Source organism: Solanum stenotomum, chromosome 3, assembly GCF_019186545.1.
Source record: "Solanum stenotomum isolate F172 chromosome 3, ASM1918654v1, whole genome shotgun sequence".
NCBI lineage: Eukaryota > Viridiplantae > Streptophyta > Magnoliopsida > Solanales > Solanaceae > Solanum > Solanum stenotomum.
The window spans coordinates 17,491,830-17,510,674 of record NC_064284.1 but is presented as its reverse complement, the minus strand read 5'-3'; the positions used below and the strand labels follow the sequence as shown (position 1 = coordinate 17,510,674).

The following is an 18,845-nucleotide window of genomic DNA, read 5'->3' as shown; positions in this document are numbered from 1 at the left end:
AGCACAAGGTACAATTATTTTAAGCTGTGTTAGTCCTTTAGAAGTGTCACTTCTAAATAAGGGTAGTAATAAATATATAATATATGAGTAAAATAATAAGAGAAAAGAAAATTGATGGGTAAAATGTTCTTTAAAATTTGTATAAAATAGAGAAATCTCATACCGTGCTAATTACATCCTATTCCGGAAGTCTTCTTAATTACAATAATTTTGAAATTTTCATTGCTCTCAGATACATTACTCAATTGTTCGATACATTGTAAATGATACATTACTTAAGATTCAGTTGCGTCGGATATATTCCTTTACTGTCAAATACATTGGTCTCTACTCCGTTGTTGTGTCATACATTCCTCTATTGTCGGATACATTGATCTCTACTGGTTCTGTTGTGTGAGATACATTCCTCCATTTTCTACTATGTTGTTGTGTTGGATCCATTTCTGTATTGTGGGATACATAACTATATATGAACATGGTTCATAATGGGAGGGATGTATCCAAGAGGAGATTTTTGAAATTTTTATAAATGGTAGGAAATTTTACATACATACTACTTGGCTGGAATATTAAAACTTTTATTCAATGACTAAAATATCCCAGCACATAGTATAATTTTTGTGGCCGTGTTCAGGAGTGCACGTGGTTTGCTTACAAACTAAATAACAATACATGTGTCAACAGGGAAAAGAAGAAGGCTCATCCCAAACAATTAACTTTGAATCTTGAATTAGAGTCGCTAATGAACTCTGTTTACTAATATTGCAAGTGAAATTCTCTTCAATGTCAATAGGAATTTTGAAACGTGAATAAGCTGTTCGTCCTCCTGGAAGTACTATTTGACTCCTCTCTAATTCAAAAACGTTTCATACACTTGCCAATTAGAACTTTTGGATCCTCACTCGCTTAAACAATTGTGTTGCTGAGTGAGGCAAGTGACCGAGAAAAACAGTCAACTTCTAGAAACAGACCTGCTTTGGAAAATGATTGATTTCAGATTCTCTAATTTTCAAGCCTTCAAGTACAATTTCACACCCTATTCAAGCTTTTAAGATTTGTAGGGAACCATAGTGTTCTATTTTGGATGATGTTGTATTAGTATTTAGTAGTTATTCTTAGATAAAAGTTATGCTTTTAGTAGTATCTAAATTTCTTCCGTTATTTTTGTATTGTTTGAATTGCAACTTCTGATTTATTAGCAGACTGGCAGACGATACCAAAACACCATAGTTTATCATATTCATAATTACAATTGTGGAATTGAGAGGATGATCATACAATAGGAGACTAATGATGTTTGGAAATGATTTAGGTAATATTCATTTTCTTAATGAGTTATTATCTATATTTTTGACACACATAATATTTTATGAAGAAGTTTTCACATTTTATGTCATTATGCATGTAGGATAGGTTTTGCTTTAAAAATTTCTTGTTCAACTTTTCCTTTAAATAAGTGAAATTCAAGATATATAGTTTAAGAGGAAATGACAATAGGGTTGCGGACCGTCTCAACTTCATTTGAAAGTGTCACGCCCCAAAATCGTCAAGCACACAAGAAGAGAGATGATACATGCAAAGAGTGAAGAAGAGAGAGAAGCACCAGAAAAATTTGTGAATACAAAATGGGGATACCCAAAAGAAGATGAAGAGAAAAAAGGAACTAAAGAGCAAACACGTGTTAAATAGTCACATATGGATCCAAGTATAAACTATAAAGTAGACATTTCTTAGCTTGTTGCACAATTTGTATCCTCTACATATGATAAACAATGACATGCTAATCTTATATATCAAAACTGAAACATCTGCTATATCACTCTTCTAAGTAAGAGTCATTATTTTGGTTGTATTATATTAGTTAGTATTTGCAGATCGTTCAAGTTGGCATCATACTGGTGTCTGTTGTACATATTCTAATTATTTCTAATAGTATATAATATATGATATTATCCATCTTCTGCAAAAGGTATCACCCTTGATTCATTAGTATTAATATTTTTACAAGCATAATATTTTGACTATTGGGCCTGTGCTTGCCACGGGCCTCCCCCATCTAGTGTGTATTAATATATGTGTGTGTGTGTGTGTGTGTTGGTATATATAATCATCTCGTATATAATACAAATTGGTCCACTTCCTGAATATTTTTTAGAAATGTTATAGCTATTATATTTTTTTTCATAAAAATAGTTGTCTAGACATATTTATGATACTTCTCCACAAGTTAAAGAAAAGAATTGACAGGTTTTTAGGTCGTTACGCTATTGAAAAAAAGATGACCATGATATAAGTTCATATATGGCATATATGATATATGAGTTTTTAGATTCGATGATAGCATAAAACGAATTTTGAGATGAAGTTGTCTCAAAAGAGAAAATCAGCTCAATCAATTGTAAGACCTTTGAAATGATTTACTTTTCTAAAAAGCCTTTTATTTAATAAATTTCCTAAATTATTTAGTGAACAATTTCTTCTGTTTGTCTTGTTTTGTATGATATTTACTAGTTATGCATGATTCACGAGAAAAAAAAAATGTACTACTATCATTTGCAAATGTTTGAAAGAACTTTTGGATAAAGTATTTCTAACCTTTAAGGTTAGTGCTAAAAAGGAATCTTTGTATGGTGATATTTTTTTAAAAAAATGATTGTGGTGTCTGAATCAACTTTCATGTACCTAGTAACTTTGTTCACCAATGCTAGAACAGATAGAAAGTGTAACACCTCGTATCCTAGATAGACCAAAAATGCTAATTTTGAGAAGTTGCAGGTGCAATCCACGGTTGCCATTCACGGACCATAGGTCAGATCACGGCCCGTGCTGGTGGTCCGTGGTGCACCACTGCAACCCCTCCCTAAAACCAGCTCAGAAATTGGCTAATTCTCGACCCACAAACAGACCCATGATTCATAGGTCAGACCATAGTCCGTGGTCTGTGTCCGTGGATCGAGGCCCCCTTTACCCAGCTTATGATGCAAACGATGGTCGACTAGTACGGACCGTCAATCAGCTCCGTCAATGGGTCAGTCAAAATCTAGCCTTCAGTCGTGAAAGACGGTTGACCAGTATGGACCGTCAGTCGACTCACGGTCCGTCAATCCCGTTCGTCGGTCACTCCGACAGCAGTTAAGTCGGGACCCCTAAGTTACGTCGTTTACACCCTAAATCAAGAAATTTTAGTCAGTTTAAGCCTAAAAACATAACTAGAACGTACCTAAGTCAAATCATTCACCAAAACTTAGAGAAATTAGAACGTAAGAGGAGAAAGAAGTCAAAAACCCTAGTTCAAGAACGCAACAAGGTTCCATCAGTTCCAGCCCCGAAATAGAAAGATTTCTCCGTGGAATTCATCACCAGGTATGTGGGATTTCACTAGTGGGTTCCTTTCACCCATTAGGTCCCTAGTTTTCAGTCAGTTTCTTGATTCTCTTATTAAGACTAGACCTAGGGTTTCTTGGAAGTTAGAATTGTTGGGTTCTTAGTTGTTAGAATGATCCAAATCAAATTAGTACGTTAATATTCAGTTTAATGCATGAATTACAGAACCCTAGCTATGTATTTCTTTAGTTCCTGAATTACACATGCTAGGTCAGATATTTCAGTTATTCAGTTATACATACCTCAGTTATTAATGCATCAATATCAATTTAATTGTTGCATTCTTAGTTTACATGTTCAATTCGAGCTATCCAGTAACTTATAAAAACTCAGTCATAATGTGTTAATCAATTAATCCATTGGGAGTAGCATAATACCGAGTTGGACTAGGGTTCAGCGTACTCAAATAGTCCCAGAACTACTAGCCACGTAAGTTGTAAGTCCCTGTGGGCATCATTTCAGTGATCACGCCAGCATGCCTCTATACCTTTAGCCGTGTATATTGGGTCCTCTCGATGGGGCGTATACATCGAACTCCACATTTAGCTCATGTGGTTTTATTATCGATTATTAGTAGCTCCCACAGTTCAGTCAGATCATATTGCATTGACCATTTATCAGTATATCCAGTATTCAGTTTCAGCATGTTATAAATTGGTCACTGCATTCAGTTATCTCAGCATTCAGTATCTATATCATGTTCAGATTATATCATTGCTTATTTGCTTTGTTCAGTTATATGTTATTTCAGTTGTATTCTATCCTGCATACTCAGTACCCTTCAAGTACTGACGCATATTCTGTGCTACATCTTCTCGTGATGTAGGTTCAGGTTCTCAGCATCTAGACCACGCTTAGATCGGTTTTCGATCTCCAACGCAGCAGAATCAGTGGTGAGTCCTCATTCTCCGAGGACAATAGTCATGAGTTTCTTTTCAGTATTTTTAGTCCTTAGTTTCAGTTTTGCTAGACTTAGCTGGGGCCTATCCCAACATTTCTAGTCAGTTAGAAGTTATTTTTAGACATAGTTAGATTCAGCTTAGTATTGAGTTAATATCATCTTTGTATTAAACTCATCAATTATCATTTATCTCAGTTATAGTATATGGGGACACTACAAGAAAATGATTAATTATATGGGGATTTTCCTGGGGATTAGTATGAAAATTCGCAGGAAAATTATTTTCCTGCAAATTTTCATACTAATCCCCAGGAAAATCCCCATGTAATTCACACTTTTCTTGTAGTGGTATTCTCCATCTTTTCATTTTTATTTATGATTAAGCTTCTGCATCAGTTTATTATCTTTAGTATGCTCATGATCAGGCCAGCAGGGTTAGCTTGGGATCACTTGTGGTCCTAGGTCCCCTGTCCGCGTCTCGAGGGTAGTCTCGGGGCATGACAAGAAGAATCACCTAGTGTTTTTTTGTATCCGTGAGTTTTAAACCTGAGACATAAAAATTTTCAACCATTTCATTGATTAGTAGGCCACACCCTTGATTGCTATAGGGTGATCTATATTTTTGTGGGACGATTTAAGAGTGTTAGTTAAAAGAATCAATTTAAAAATATCTTATTAGTTACTCTTAGTTTCAATTTATATAAAGGTGGTTGACTAAATACGAAGTTTAAGAGTGAAAAAAAAAGACTTTTGAAATTTATAATTTGATGTTACAAATATTTTTGTGGTTATAAATGATGCATCTTGAATAGAAAAAATGAAAATTTGAAAGTTATATTATTATTAAATATAAAAAATGCCATTATTTCAGAAACTAACTAAAAATGCGTCCAAAATTATTCAGTGTTCACATGGGGTTTAAGCTTTGAAACCTTTCCCACTTTTCAAATTAACTTAAGTTTTCAATCTTCAAGACTATTTTTATAATATTCTTCCAATTTTATACTTTTAGTTAGTATTGGAATTAGTTATTATAATTAATGTTTAGTTATTTTTTATAATAATTAATAAGGGTAAAAATGGAAAATTATGTTCAATTTATGTCCTAACCTATTTTTCTTAAAGGGTGTGAAACACCTCAAAGATTAAGTTAATATGGAATGGAGGGAGTAACTATTTAGTTGATGTATTTTTACTAGCAAATGTTTGATTTACTAGACTAAAAATGGGATATATGAGGTATAATGTAAAATACGTGTTCAGTTTTACGCCACGATAAAAGTAGGAAAAAGATTGTTTTCAATTTGAGCTTAAATTATTCAAAGAGCTTTGGAGAAATACATCTTGATCATTCTGGATTAATAATTTCAAAATTATTCTCCCGCATTAAAAGTGATACAAATTTAATATCAAAATTGTGCTATAGCTAATTCTCTCCTAGTAAAAATTCAATCAAATATAGGTTATTTTATTTCACTTATTATTCTAAAATTACTATCTTTATTCCATAAATCAAACGACTCCAAAACTAAAATTAAAACTTTATGAGCTATCCAATTTTGGACCTAATATTTACTTTTTAAGAAAGGGAATTTTTCCTTAATTTTGCATCATATGATAACTGGTCCACTTAATGACATAAAGACATCTCAAAGTCAAGAAAAATAACATTAGTAACCAAGTCATGTTTCAATATAAAATATTGATACTTCATAACATAAACTTTATCCGTTAAAATTATGGTAAAATTTAAATTTCCTCTCTTCTTATATTTTATTCAATTACTTTTCCTATGTCCCTCAAAAAAAAATCAAATCTCTCCGTCATTATACTTGAATCTTTAAGTTGAAATGATTAAATATTTTGGAGGGTTTTCAAATGTTATAACAGATGAATTTCTCAACGTTTTTTCTTAAAATTTGAATTAACAATAAAAAAAAAGAGGCACACATTATTCACATTAAAAAAAGATAATGATTTTAATTGGATATATTGATTTTGTTGAGAACATATCAATTTGAAGGTGTTTTTAAATACAATTTGCGACAAATTTAAGCTTAGTTTCATATTAAAAACATGAAATTGAAGACGGTTCCATATGTATATTCCCAAATGTAGTTCTAAATATTAATGTTCATGTATAGAAGTGTATAACTCATTTTGTATTAGTTTCTCACTTATATATCATCTATATTTTGTATTTATGAAATTATTTAATAACATGTATCATAATATACAATGTGATATACTCACATCATAGTGATACTTTTAGGTCTTTTTTTATTATAGGAAAATTACGTAGAATAACAAACATTTAGTCCATATAAGGTACTACCACAACAATTTAAGAAAATTGTAATTCGCGGCTACAGTTTTTCCAATTATTGTTATTCGTTTGATTTGTATAAATTCGTAATTTGTATAATTCAGTTCTTGATTGTATAAATCCAGAACTTTATATATGCTTACCCTAGCTATTTGTATACGATTTATGAAAAATTCATAATAAATTACCCTATTTGTATATTGCCAAGCTAAATACACAGACAGAGTTTTGAAAATTTTCTAAATGTATAAATACAAAATTTGTATATACTTACCCTATTTGTATACTCGCAAGCGAAATATACAAACATGCACAAATATACAAATCACAACCTCCATAACAAATGAATCTATAACTATGGAGTGCTATTATCAAAATTATAATTATAGATCCTTATTACGTCTATTATGTTTGCTATTTCGTAATTTTATTTTTTATTACGAACTGGTTCAGTTCACTTCTAATCTTCCTTTATTTTAAGGATAATGGTCTGAAAAATACTTTAACTTTGATCGGATTTGCTATTGCGATACTAAACTTTCATAAGGACATATTACCTCCCTAGACTATTTAATACCGTACTTTTTACCTCATGAACTATTTAATAGTGTATTTTAAAGGTATAATGTGCCTGCGTGGACACATTACTATTTATAATTTTGCATTATTTTTTGTCCACATGGGCAAATATATATGTTTAAAATACAGTATTAAATAGTCTAGGGAGGTAATAGGTCCTCATGAAAGTTTAATATTGCAATATAGCAACTCCGACCAAAGTTGAGGTATTCTTCAGACCTTTATTCTTTATTTTAATTTCATAGATAAATTTATTTAGATCAATTTTTATTCGGACAGTGAGTAGCCATACTCAGGCTCAATATATCACGGTTGAGCTACACTGCTATAAATTTCACATAAGCTATTATTATTGACTCTTTTCGAAAAAAATAAAAAATTGTATGCCATTTGTTATTCGGGTTGATTAAACTCTACCCGACCTGAATCGGATTCTGGGAGAGCCGCTACAATGGCGGATTCACTTCTCTCCTTTAACTTGTCGGAACCCAAAATCAACAATAAATCCCCCCGCAAACATTGAACTCAAACCCTAACCCTAATCGTGAAAATTCATCTCATAAATTGTAGTTCAAGGGTTGACGAGGAGATGGAAACTCACATGTCTCATCATCAGTATGAAAGACGACCCATATACAAGTCCAAAGCTCCTGCTTCCAAATGGTTTAAGGAATGGTAAGCGAAACAACTCAAAATTAATCTCAATTCCGTATTAATCACTTGTTAAATTATGCTTTTATCTGTTAAAATTCACCCGCCTGTTTGAGTATGGAAAAACATGGGATAGATGAGGCGAGAAGGAATTTTGTTGGTTTAAGGACTGGAATAGAGCAGGATAGATACAGGCGATTCAGTAGTCTGATTGCAATGCACTACTCGAAGCTACTTTGTAGTGCTATATCGGAGGAGCTGTGCACAAGCAATTATAACTATGAATTGAATTTGCTTCTTGTTTTCTTTCTTCCAATTATAGTTAGAGACTTCATTGAAATTAATGGATTGGCATTTGTTTGTAACGTGATGGGGCATGATTTGCACTAATTTTTATTAAGAAAATTGTTGGAATGAATGGAATTTGATTAAATGGATTGCTTTGTCATATGTTGGTCTGATTCATGTGCTTTTTTGGCGGATTTGTGGGGATAGTTTTATCTTGTTTAGGATCTGATAGATTCATCGCCTGTATTATTGGGTGTAAATTTGACTGTGATGGTGCATTTATGGAGGAAATAGTAATAGTTTTATGATGATATAAGGATAGTATCAAGCAACTTAGCCTCAATCTCAAATTAGTTCGATCGGCTGCATTAATCTGTTATATACTCAACTCTATTAGGTCTCAGTATTCATCATAGTTAAACTATTTTTATGTGAACATTAACCTACCACAACACTCCTCCATTATCCGGACATTGGATGGGCTAATTCGTTATGAAGCTCACATGGGAAAATTGTAAAGATGCTAAAAGGGAAGTCTTTCTCGTCAAGAGAAAGATGATGTGATTCAGTATGAATCAGTTGTATTGCAACCTCGAATTTTTCATCAGGAGAGGGTTAGGACCTAGAATTCAGCCATTAAAAGCTGCAATAGAGATCACTGGACAAATTGCTTCTTTAGCTCCAAGCAAACTTGTCAGTTCACAATCATGTTAGGGAGGACTGGAGGAATGATTACAAATTACAAACTAGAAAATTGCATTGTATCATGTTCCTTGTATTTCTAACGTTCTATAACTTGCATGAACTTTTAGTAGGTTAGACACGTGTTTGATTTCTATAACCGTTCCTTTAATCATCTCAGAGGATCAGTCATTAGTCACTGGCTGATGAAAGTATGTTTAGCCATGTATTTTCATTATAATTCCTACCATGTTTTAATTCTTTTTCTAACATCATTTTTATCCCAGGGTCCCACAAGATGTTGTAGCAACTGGTGGGAAGTGCTACGTCTTAAAGTGGGTGAATGGTAAGTTCTGAATTCTGCTTCTATACATCTTTCGGATAGTCTTGTGTTGATTAATCTTATATTCTTTATTTTTCCGTATCTTTTCTGGATTTTCAAATGCATATGCTGTGGCTTTTGGGTTGTACGTCAAATTTGACCTTATACTCTTCCCTTTCTATTTTGTTTATCAGAGGCCACATTAAAAGCTCTGAAGGAGAAGCCAAAAGAGGCAGGAGTACCTGTGTCAGAACCAGAGCCAACTACTGAAGTTCTTTTTCTTTGTAGCTATGAAGGTTGTGGAAAGACATTTATTGATGCTGGGGCCTTGAGGAAGCATTCTCACATCCATGGGGAGAGGCAGTATGTATGTCACTATGAGGGTTGTGGAAAGGTGAGTTTTTGTTGTCTTTGCATTGAGACTGCACTAAATGCTTTAGAGCGTCGGATGAGCTTGATTATTTCATTGTATTGATTCTACCATCTATTTTACTTATTTTGCTTTCATGACATTGGTCCTCCGGACTCTGGCAGGGTTTTATTGGGGGAGGAAGTGATGGGCATATGGAATTCATTCTTTTTCGCAACTATATTACCTTCCTTTATGTAGTGCTTCCTTCTAGAAATCTGCTTCTCAAGATACCATAGGTGTTCCTTGAGCTCATAAGATATTTTCGTAATAAATATTGATTGGCTGAGGAGTTGATTCAGGTTGTATTACTTATCAAACAAACGTTCACTGAAGTTGTATTTCAGGAATGTATTGTTTCATTTACTGCTGAACTGTCTTCAACCATTTTGAGCCTCAGATTGAGGGAAAAAAGTGCCTCTCTATCTTACACAAGGAAGAGGTAAGGTTTGCGTACACCCCCCACCATCTGGGATCATACTGTGTATGTTGTTGTAATGGGGAAAAAAAGAAAAATCAGAGTTAGGTTTGTACAACTACTACTACACTTCAATCTCAAGCATTACTCATTATCAAGTAGGGAATTGAAAAAAGTCAAAGATCTTTCTTGAGATGTTGAGTTATCTGTCAGTGAAAGGAATGGAGTTTTAAGAAATTTCATTGTCTACGTGACAGACTGAGAAATTTTATAGCTCATGCAGATGGTCTTTAGCATAATAATTCCCATAACTGTAGTTTGTTCCTTTTCTTTATTTGGTTAAGTGGGATAGTTTACAACTTCTTGGTTATAAAGTTATCATATTAGAGCTTGCTCGGACACCACCTTACAAAAGGTTATCACATTAAGGGAGAATTACCTAGAGTGAAGTTACCCTGCTTCCAGGGAGATTAGAAGCCAAGATGTTAAGGATCTTTGGAGCTCAGCAACACAATTCTGGAATGTTCCAGATGGGACGTCTCATTGACACATTGCTCGTTATTCATAGCATTGGAACGTGAGACTTTAAAGCTTACTTTTCAGGGGAAAGTCCACTTTTACATTTTTCATATTAAACTTCTTTTCGCATAAAGTGTCCTCAACGCGATTTATGCTAATAACTAAGTTCTGGCTTCTCTTGTTGAGAAGCAGTCTCTCATTTAAACTTACTCCCTCCATACTGGTTGTCCACCTTTTATCTTGGTCTCACTGGTTCAGACTTCAGAGGAGCAGCCATTCTATCATGGTTGCCCCTAAACTATCCATCTGTAACTCTACCATGATGTTTGGTCTAGTGAAAAATATTCCATGCATGATTTTGCTAGGCGAAAGGTCACTCCTCCTAGAAAAGAAAACGAAAATGTTGTTCGGCCAAAAGATGAAAGCATCTCAAAGAAAGTGTGGAATGGAAAGAATAGAACTAATAATAGTTGTAAACCTTGGTGAGGATGTAGATACGTCAAAGGTGTGAGTAAGCTAGCGAAGACACCTCAGTTAACAAAAACAAGTAAATGTAATTAGACTATACTAATTTATCTTAGCCGAAAGGCCAAGAAATAAATAAAACTAATAACTGTTGAAATGATTATTCCCAGTGAGAATGAGAGATCCCAAAAGTTTGTTTGAATGTGGAGTAAATGAAGCGAAGGAAAAAAAGAATTGGAGGGGAGATTCCATTCAGTGCCATCAAGGGTAAATGTATAACAGTGTCAATTTTTGGTCAGTAGACGCTGCTTTAGGGAATTGGAAGAAAAGGTTCAGGGGCTAACCAGTTGGTTTAGAGTAGGTACATTTTTTTCTTTTAAAAAGGTATCATGCTAAACTAAGACTTTAGAAAAATATTTTTCAGAGCACTGTTTGATTTTCTCTTGGACTGAAGAGATTGAGCGTCAAAGGAATCTTGCGCAAAATAGGAGTCAATGCATAGTGTGTTGATGAATATCTTAGATTACCATAAAAAAAAGTCTTATTGGTGGGGATAAAAGCAAGCGAGACAATAGATTTACGTATGTGCTAATCATGCATGATTGGATTTTTAGTTTGCCGAACTGTTTAGGGTGAAGAAAAAAACAAATCATTTATTCCTATGATTAACAAGTTCAAGCATATGCTTCCTTTATTATTATTTTTTTAAACCTTGTGATTCTATAACAGGTCTTTAATTGCATCCTTGTCTTCTTTTGCAGAAATTTTTGGATAGTTCCAAGTTAAAACGACACTTTCTTATTCACACGGGAGAAAGAGACTATGTATGTCCACATGAAGGCTGTGGTAAGGTAATAAATCCATTTGCTATCCAAATACTTCTCCCGGCATACATTTTGTTTCTATTGCAGCTCTGTCCTTTACTCTTGTATATAATGAGATGTCTACATTCTCTTCAACTTTCATATATTGGTGATATCTGTGACATTTTTCAATACCAATATTTAGTTATAATTGTAGTGGGAATTTTGGAAGAAACTATTAACTTCTCGATGATTTGAGGATATATTTTCTGTAAGCACGTCAACATTGGCTATGTGGATTTTAGATGCGTATTGGAAATTGGAATGTCAAGAATGGTTCCTAAGTACTGCAAAGTGCTCAATGTTTGTCTGAAATGGAAAACAATACTCCCTTCGTTCTAGTTTTTGTGTCCCTGTTTCCTTTTTTAGTTTGTTCCAAAAAGAATGGTCTCTTTCTAAATTTGGAAATAATTTAATTGGCCAAATACACAAGCAGCTCCCTAAACTTATCCAATACTTTCAATTCGACATCTGAACCAAGACCAGTACCTATGGACGCCAACACTACTCAAGATACATACCTATTGATTGCAAAATGCCAACATGGCTAAAAAGTATTATTCACTTCCTTGGGCATGTAAATCAATTCCAAAATAATTGTTATATTTTTTTTCATTAAAAATTCACATTTTTCTCTCCATTGCTGCCACCACCCTTCCACCATTGCTTCCACCACCTTCTCCTTCTGCAGCCTCCACCCTTCTCCTCCTTCCACCATTGCTCCACCAGTGCACCTTCAAATCACCACTCCAAGAATCACCTTCAACCTCTGAAATCACCTCCCTCACCTTCATCCTTAGCGACTCATCATCATGTAAACAGCTACCAAAAATTCCTTCCTGTCTTCTGAAACCACACCCACAACCACCAAACCCCACCTAAAAAGAACAAAATAACCAGTTTCCTTCCATGAACTGTGGAATCTCCAGACACAAAAACATTTACACGAACACTTGCAGTGCACATACTATGCATTCACTCTCAGTCACACAATCCGTTTTCACTGCAGCCACACCATACACGGCTCCCAACCTTCACCTCTTGCAGTTTTATGCCATTTCCTCATCTTTAAAACCACCATGTGACACCACCCTTTATTCCCTAGCAGCTGCACACATGGACGTAGTAGAATTCATTCAATCAGGGATAATCTCCATGCCACCACCGTCACCGACAGCAGGTCTGGGGAAAGACATTGGAGTGGGGAATTGAAGGATGAACTAGTGGCCCACAACAGGAGGGGTGTGTGGTGATTGGTGTCGATTGGAGAGGGTTTCTGATGTGGAAGAATCCATGAGATTCATAGTTGCATTACTTATAGCTTCCTTTCTATGGGAACATAGGATCAAACGTAAAGCAGTCTCTCTTGGCAGAGTTATGTTAAATAACCATACAAATGTTATTGCTTGTTTAAGACCACGAGTTCCAAAGTTTCCATTTATTTCTTTAATTTTGTGCTCAGTCAAATAGGTTCACATACATTGAAACATAGTAATTGCGTGAAGAAGAAATACAGTTTGTGCGATTGTGCACTTTCCTGGCAACTCCATGACTGATTGGGGAGTGAGTAGTCTGTGCCAAAAGAATAAAAGAGAAGGGAAATAATAAAATAAAGAGAAGAAACCCCAAAATACAAAAACAAAATGGAAACTTTCTTTTATGCAAAAGGTGCAAGGTTTGCTTCTCACCAGGCACCCTATGATGGGCCTCTTTGTCCCACTACTCCAAAAGAATAAAACAAAGAAAAAAAAAGGAAGGGACAAGAAACAAAAAAAAATAGAAGTGTTTGTATAACCCGTATTTATGTTTCCAAATTATTTCTGGCCCAGGGCTTTGGTTTAGTGATAAGAGAGCGACACTTGTAGTGTGAATTGGGCCCACATCCTGAGTTTGAACCCAGTCGTAGATAATTTGATAAAAGCTTGTTATTTAAATGGAGAGGGGTAGAGTATGGGCCTATTATCCACTAAGTTTTAAACTGCGCGCCAGGTGGTCCTCGGGATTTCTTGGCCATCAAAAAATGTTCCCAAATACTTTCTGTTACTGTATCCATAGGAATTCTATCTTGTTTCTTGTTCTGTTCGGGATAAATGTCATGGAACACAGACATGCTTGTATGTATTATGTTTTTATGACGGCTTCTGCTTCTTATTGTGCTTCAATTTCACAGATTCCTTTTGAAATCAATGCAGGCATTCTCACTGGATTTTAACTTAAGATCACACATGAAAACACACTCCCAGGAGAACTATCATATCTGCCCGTATCCAGAATGTGGAAAGCGATATGCACATGAGTACAAACTTAAAAATCATATTTCATCTACTCACCAGAAGGTTTGTAATTTGCTCTATCTTCCTTATCTTGACCATGATATACTAATACAGACTTTATGAACTTTTTCTAGCTTGATCACAAACAAGGTGCTATATGTCCTAAATATTTTATGTCCTAAATATTTCATCAATAATCACTTGCTGTGTCTTCCCAACTTTGGATTCTTAACATTATTTGGGCCAATTCCTCTTTGTAAACCAGACTGAACTTTGATTTCACATGCACATGTATATACTTTCTTTGAATATATTTATCTTTAAGATATTCTTTGCCCATAAATTCCAATATGCTGGAGGAGCTCTGTTAGATCTCCTTATTAGTATTTTTTTATGTTGCATATTACCCATTACCCTTCACTGCACCATGTTCCCCCTTCATTTCCTCGTCAAAGATGTTTAAAGGAAAAAGATGCTATTCAATGTGTAATCTTGTCCTCAATATAAATGTGTGGATAGAATTTTTATCGTCCTGTTAATGGTTGGCTTTATGTCACTTTAAGTATACTGCATAGAATAGAAGTTGACTTCATAACCAGAACTTTGCAGAAAAGACAGTAGTTATGCAGGGATTAATGTCTTGTATCACTTCATCACTTCATGCATCACTAAATTGATCACTTTTTGATGTTTGTGTTGACAGTTTCCTCTAATGATTTACTAGATGTTTAAGCTAACAGTTTCCTGTAGATATGTCACATGTGGATTCATCTTGCTTTTCATCTTGTAACGTAGCACTTGAAGCTGGATTTGATTACAATTTAAATCTTTTCATTATGTAGAACAACACACCAGATGCACATGCACATACACATGCACCAAAGTATACCCCGCCTGTGGAGAAGCCAGTGAAGACTCCGAAATCTTCTTCAGCAGCTTATGGCTCATCATCATCCGACCGCCCTTACAGCTGTCCATACGAAGGTTGTGACAAATCTTACATCCATGAATACAAGCTGAATCTTCATTTAAGGAACATGCACCCTGGTCATTTCCCAGAGGAGAATGCGAGAAATGTTCAATCCACTGCTGACAATGAGATGGACGAAGGCAGTGATCAGGATGCATATGCTGCAAGACGTGGAAACGGAAGAATTCAGAAACAGAGCAGACCAAAACCAAGCTTAAAGCAGCCACCTTTAAAAGTTGCACGCAAAAGCTCATCTAGTGCTGCTCAAGTCAATCTAAGTATATCGAAGAAACCTTGGCCAATTAAAGAAGAGAACTTCAATGAAGAAGATAGTGAAGAAACAGAAGAGGAGCGAGATGATGTTGGGGATGGATGGAGGTATGGTGAAAACGATGACGACGATGAAGAGACTGAAGAAGATGACTAGGCTTATATTTCATACATACTCATAGGTAGTTAAGTAGTAGTATGTTTTGGGATAAATGGTTGTCACTGTCTAGAAAATGGGATTGGACTTTGCTTATTAATGCCTTTTTGTGTTTTATGAAAAGCATGAGGTTTTAGCTGTTTCCTAAACCCCAGTTCCCCACCCTCTCTAGTTGTCTCTCAGCATAGTACCATGGAACATGGAGCTTTGCATAACACTGTGAGCTTCTTATTCATTTTTATTTCATAAAAACAAACTGAGATCTCTTATTATTATGTGTAAATTTGACAATATCGAGGACTTGAGATCCATAATTTGTTATATATAATTCTAATTCTAACAATATCTATAAAGGACAATTAAATGGAATTTCAATTTTACATTTGAAGATGGTCACGAATTAGTTTTGAAGTTGCACCTAATGTCACAAGTGATTTTATTTACCTTCAATAACTATTTGGATGATTCATTCATACATATCGTTTCCTGATATATCATATATTATGTTATATAGTATTGTACTATATCATTTTGATAAAAATAATGTTGGATAAACTATATGTTTTCCCTAGTTTATAATATCATATATCAACAATTTGAAAATATCACACACTAATCTATATGAAAGAAAAAATAAATAAGTGTTCAAATAAAATAATAAACAAAAATAAAATAAAAATAATTATACATAATGGCATCAAATCATCAAATCTGTGTTCTTTCTATTCACTTGATCTCCTGTTAATTTGACTATTGCAGTTTTTTGATAAAAATAAGAAAAGGAAGTTAGGTTTCAACCTACAATGAATAAAGGAGCAAATGTTGGAGGAGGCGGACCAACTGCCGCCGCGGCCGCCGCCGCAGCTCAAAAGCAGAAGAGCTTACTGCAGAGGGTGGATGCTGATATTGGGAATATTGTTGACAATTATGGCTTCATTGTTAACGCTGCACGGGTATGCCCCCATTTCCTTCACCTTCTTCCCAGTACTAAATACTGATCGCCCATTAAATTTATAGTTATGATTTTTTTTGGGGGGGCGAAAAGCTTGGCTGTAGAACTAGGAGTGCTCAAAATTTTAAATTTTTCTGTGCAATTGTTGTGATTAAAGTGATAAATCTGCCTTGAAGTTGTGGTGGTTTGGGTCTGGCTATAGGGCAATTCAAAATCTTGCAGGATTTTTGAGACTAAACACATACCAATGTATCTTTGTCCAATTATTGATTGTAGGAATCACTGTTGACATCTCTAATGTGTGGAGATAATTCAGGAACGAAATTCAAATGTTTCAAAGAGCTTTTGAAATTTTCTATATTATCATATATGAACTAACTTCTACAGGGAACGCCGACAATTGGTGGATTGAACTTTGAGATGACATGATTAGTTGAAAAGGGAAAAAAGTGTAAATTTTTTTTGTCTTGAACACCTCTTTTGCTGCTCATTTGTTCCATTTTAGCTGTACAGTCCATTATGCTAGATTCAAACTGTTACAATGAAACTAGGAGATATATTTACTTATGTTCTTGCAGATGGGTAATGTATTTGTCTCCACTTGTTGACAACTGTTTATAATAGGTCAATGATCCACCAGTGCGAAATTCGCAAGAAGCATTTATGATGGAGATGCGTGCATCTAGGATGGTGAGTTTTTTTTTTCTACTTATACATAGCTCTGGTGTTCAATGAGATGTTCATCTCAAATTAGATTGAATGTGCATATGAATGGAATACATTTCGTATTTGCAAATTGACAGTATTCATGTATGAAAAGTTTCTCTCTGACCTGAACTCGTAGTGCAAAAACTGTCTTTTACTCTTTCTTTTTTTCTAATTGAAATATGACTGAACAGTGGAAACAAAGGTCATAACCATTTTAAAGTCGTTCTATAATTTATGGTGATTTTTACTCATTATCCACTTCTTTTTATATCGTAGATACTTGATTTATCAAACTGACATAGAACGTAAGTTTTTCCTTTAGGCTATAAGCGTGATCCTCTCTTTGCCTCTTCTCATAGCTTCAGTGCCTTCTTGTGAGTGCTAGTCATCTACTATCCTTAACATAGCTTGTTGTGTTTCCTGCTATAAGCAAGACTTGATGTCATTTCCTTTTTGAACTAATGCAAAGACTTTCACTAAAGTGCAGAGATCTTAATCTATTCATTGTGCTTGCCTCTTAAATTTTCAGATACAACTATTGTCCTATCATCTCATATAATATATTGGATGCAATGAACAACAGGTCCACGCAGCTGATTCACTGCTTAAGTTGGTGTCGGAGTTGAAGCAAACAGCCATGTTTTCAGGATTTGCATCTCTAAACGATCACGTGGAGCAGAGAACAGAAGAATTTACCGAACAGGCTGAGAAAACAGAATGCATGTTATCTAGAATTGGAGAGGAGGCAGCTGCTAGCCTTAAGGAGCTTGAGTCGCACTATTATTCTTCTGCAGAAAGAACCAGTAGTCTGCCTTCTTACAGCCAAGAAACAATGCCCTAAACATGGATACCATCGGTTTTTTCTTTCCCTCCTCTTGCTAATTATATTTGTCAACCTTGAAGGTAATACATACTATGAGGTTACTGGACAAACAATCTAATGATGAGAAATCCAAATTAGTCCCAACTGACTATTACTACTACAAGGCCTTCTACAAGTGAAACAAACCTCATTAAGACAGTATTTGTTATAACAAATCAACTGCATTCTAGCTAAGAAAAATATGGAACACCAATTATAGTGGAGGTACCATACTTCAAATTTGACTGCTATTTTAAAGATTTTACTCTATAGCTTATCATATATGTCGTGTGATAGTATCACACCAGGCACGGTGTTGATTATCCTTATTGGAAGATTCAAGTTGGAAAATATTGTGTTCTTGCAACAACTTTTTGCCAGGTTGCTTACTTGTTACTCGACCTTTTGAGCTTAATAGGAATTCGTTTAAGACGTGCTTATCAGACTTTTTGTTATTTCTACCTCAACAAAAGTTTATGTTAGTAAGGTAAATTTTGAGAAGATTGATGCTAAGCAAGCTGAGAAGAATTGTTTGTCCAAAGGCTTTTGAGGGTGTCTCTGATTTGAAGGATTATTTGGCCAACTAAAGTCGAGCATGAAATCACATGAGATAGTCTTTTAGGTGAAGAAGTACAACAATACTCTTGTTTGATTTAAGATCTATTGATTTCTTGGCAAGCAAAGTTTTGGAGTAAAACAGATGTAACATTTTCAAATAGATGTATATTAGGGTAGGGGTAGAAAATTTTCAGACTTTTCATAGCAACCTAAAATAATACCTGCAATATCCAATTTAATTGCACTTTTGAGTATAAATTATTTTATACATACATATCTAAATTTTTTT

General features: G+C 34.5%; 2 protein-coding genes across 2 annotated transcripts; both read left to right on the top strand.

The window, feature by feature from the left end:
* The first annotated feature begins 7,560 nt into the window (after positions 1–7,560).
* Positions 7,561–15,625, top strand: LOC125860389 (zinc finger transcription factor YY1). The gene is made up of 6 exons (XM_049540334.1): positions 7,561–7,865; positions 9,098–9,156; positions 9,327–9,526; positions 11,705–11,794; positions 13,999–14,142; positions 14,922–15,625. Exons 1-6 carry the CDS (start codon positions 7,780–7,782, stop codon positions 15,474–15,476), a joined length of 1,134 nt encoding a protein of 377 aa, XP_049396291.1. The 5' UTR covers positions 7,561–7,779; the 3' UTR covers positions 15,477–15,625.
* Positions 15,626–16,178: 553 nt separating this feature from the next.
* LOC125860394 (mediator of RNA polymerase II transcription subunit 22a-like) lies at positions 16,179–18,348 on the top strand. Its single transcript, XM_049540342.1, has 3 exons — positions 16,179–16,429; positions 17,053–17,118; positions 17,720–18,348. Exons 1-3 carry the CDS (start codon positions 16,280–16,282, stop codon positions 17,975–17,977), a joined length of 474 nt encoding a protein of 157 aa, XP_049396299.1. The 5' UTR covers positions 16,179–16,279; the 3' UTR covers positions 17,978–18,348.
* Positions 18,349–18,845: the final 497 nt, after the last annotated feature.

Bases quoted from the DNA above. Each gene is read 5' to 3' on its own strand.
- LOC125860389 (XM_049540334.1), top strand. From the start codon at position 7,780: ATGGAAACTCACATGTCTCATCATCAGTATGAAAGACGACCCATATAC. The intron at 9,527-11,704 runs GTGAGTTTTTGT...CTTCTTTTGCAG, and splicing joins ACTATGAGGGTTGTGGAAAG to AAATTTTTGGATAGTTCCAA. The intron at 11,795-13,998 runs GTAATAAATCCA...AAATCAATGCAG, and splicing joins CACATGAAGGCTGTGGTAAG to GCATTCTCACTGGATTTTAA.
- LOC125860394 (XM_049540342.1), top strand. From the start codon at position 16,280: ATGAATAAAGGAGCAAATGTTGGAGGAGGCGGACCAACTGCCGCCGCG. The intron at 16,430-17,052 runs GTATGCCCCCAT...TGTTTATAATAG, and splicing joins TCATTGTTAACGCTGCACGG to GTCAATGATCCACCAGTGCG. The intron at 17,119-17,719 runs GTGAGTTTTTTT...AATGAACAACAG, and splicing joins AGATGCGTGCATCTAGGATG to GTCCACGCAGCTGATTCACT.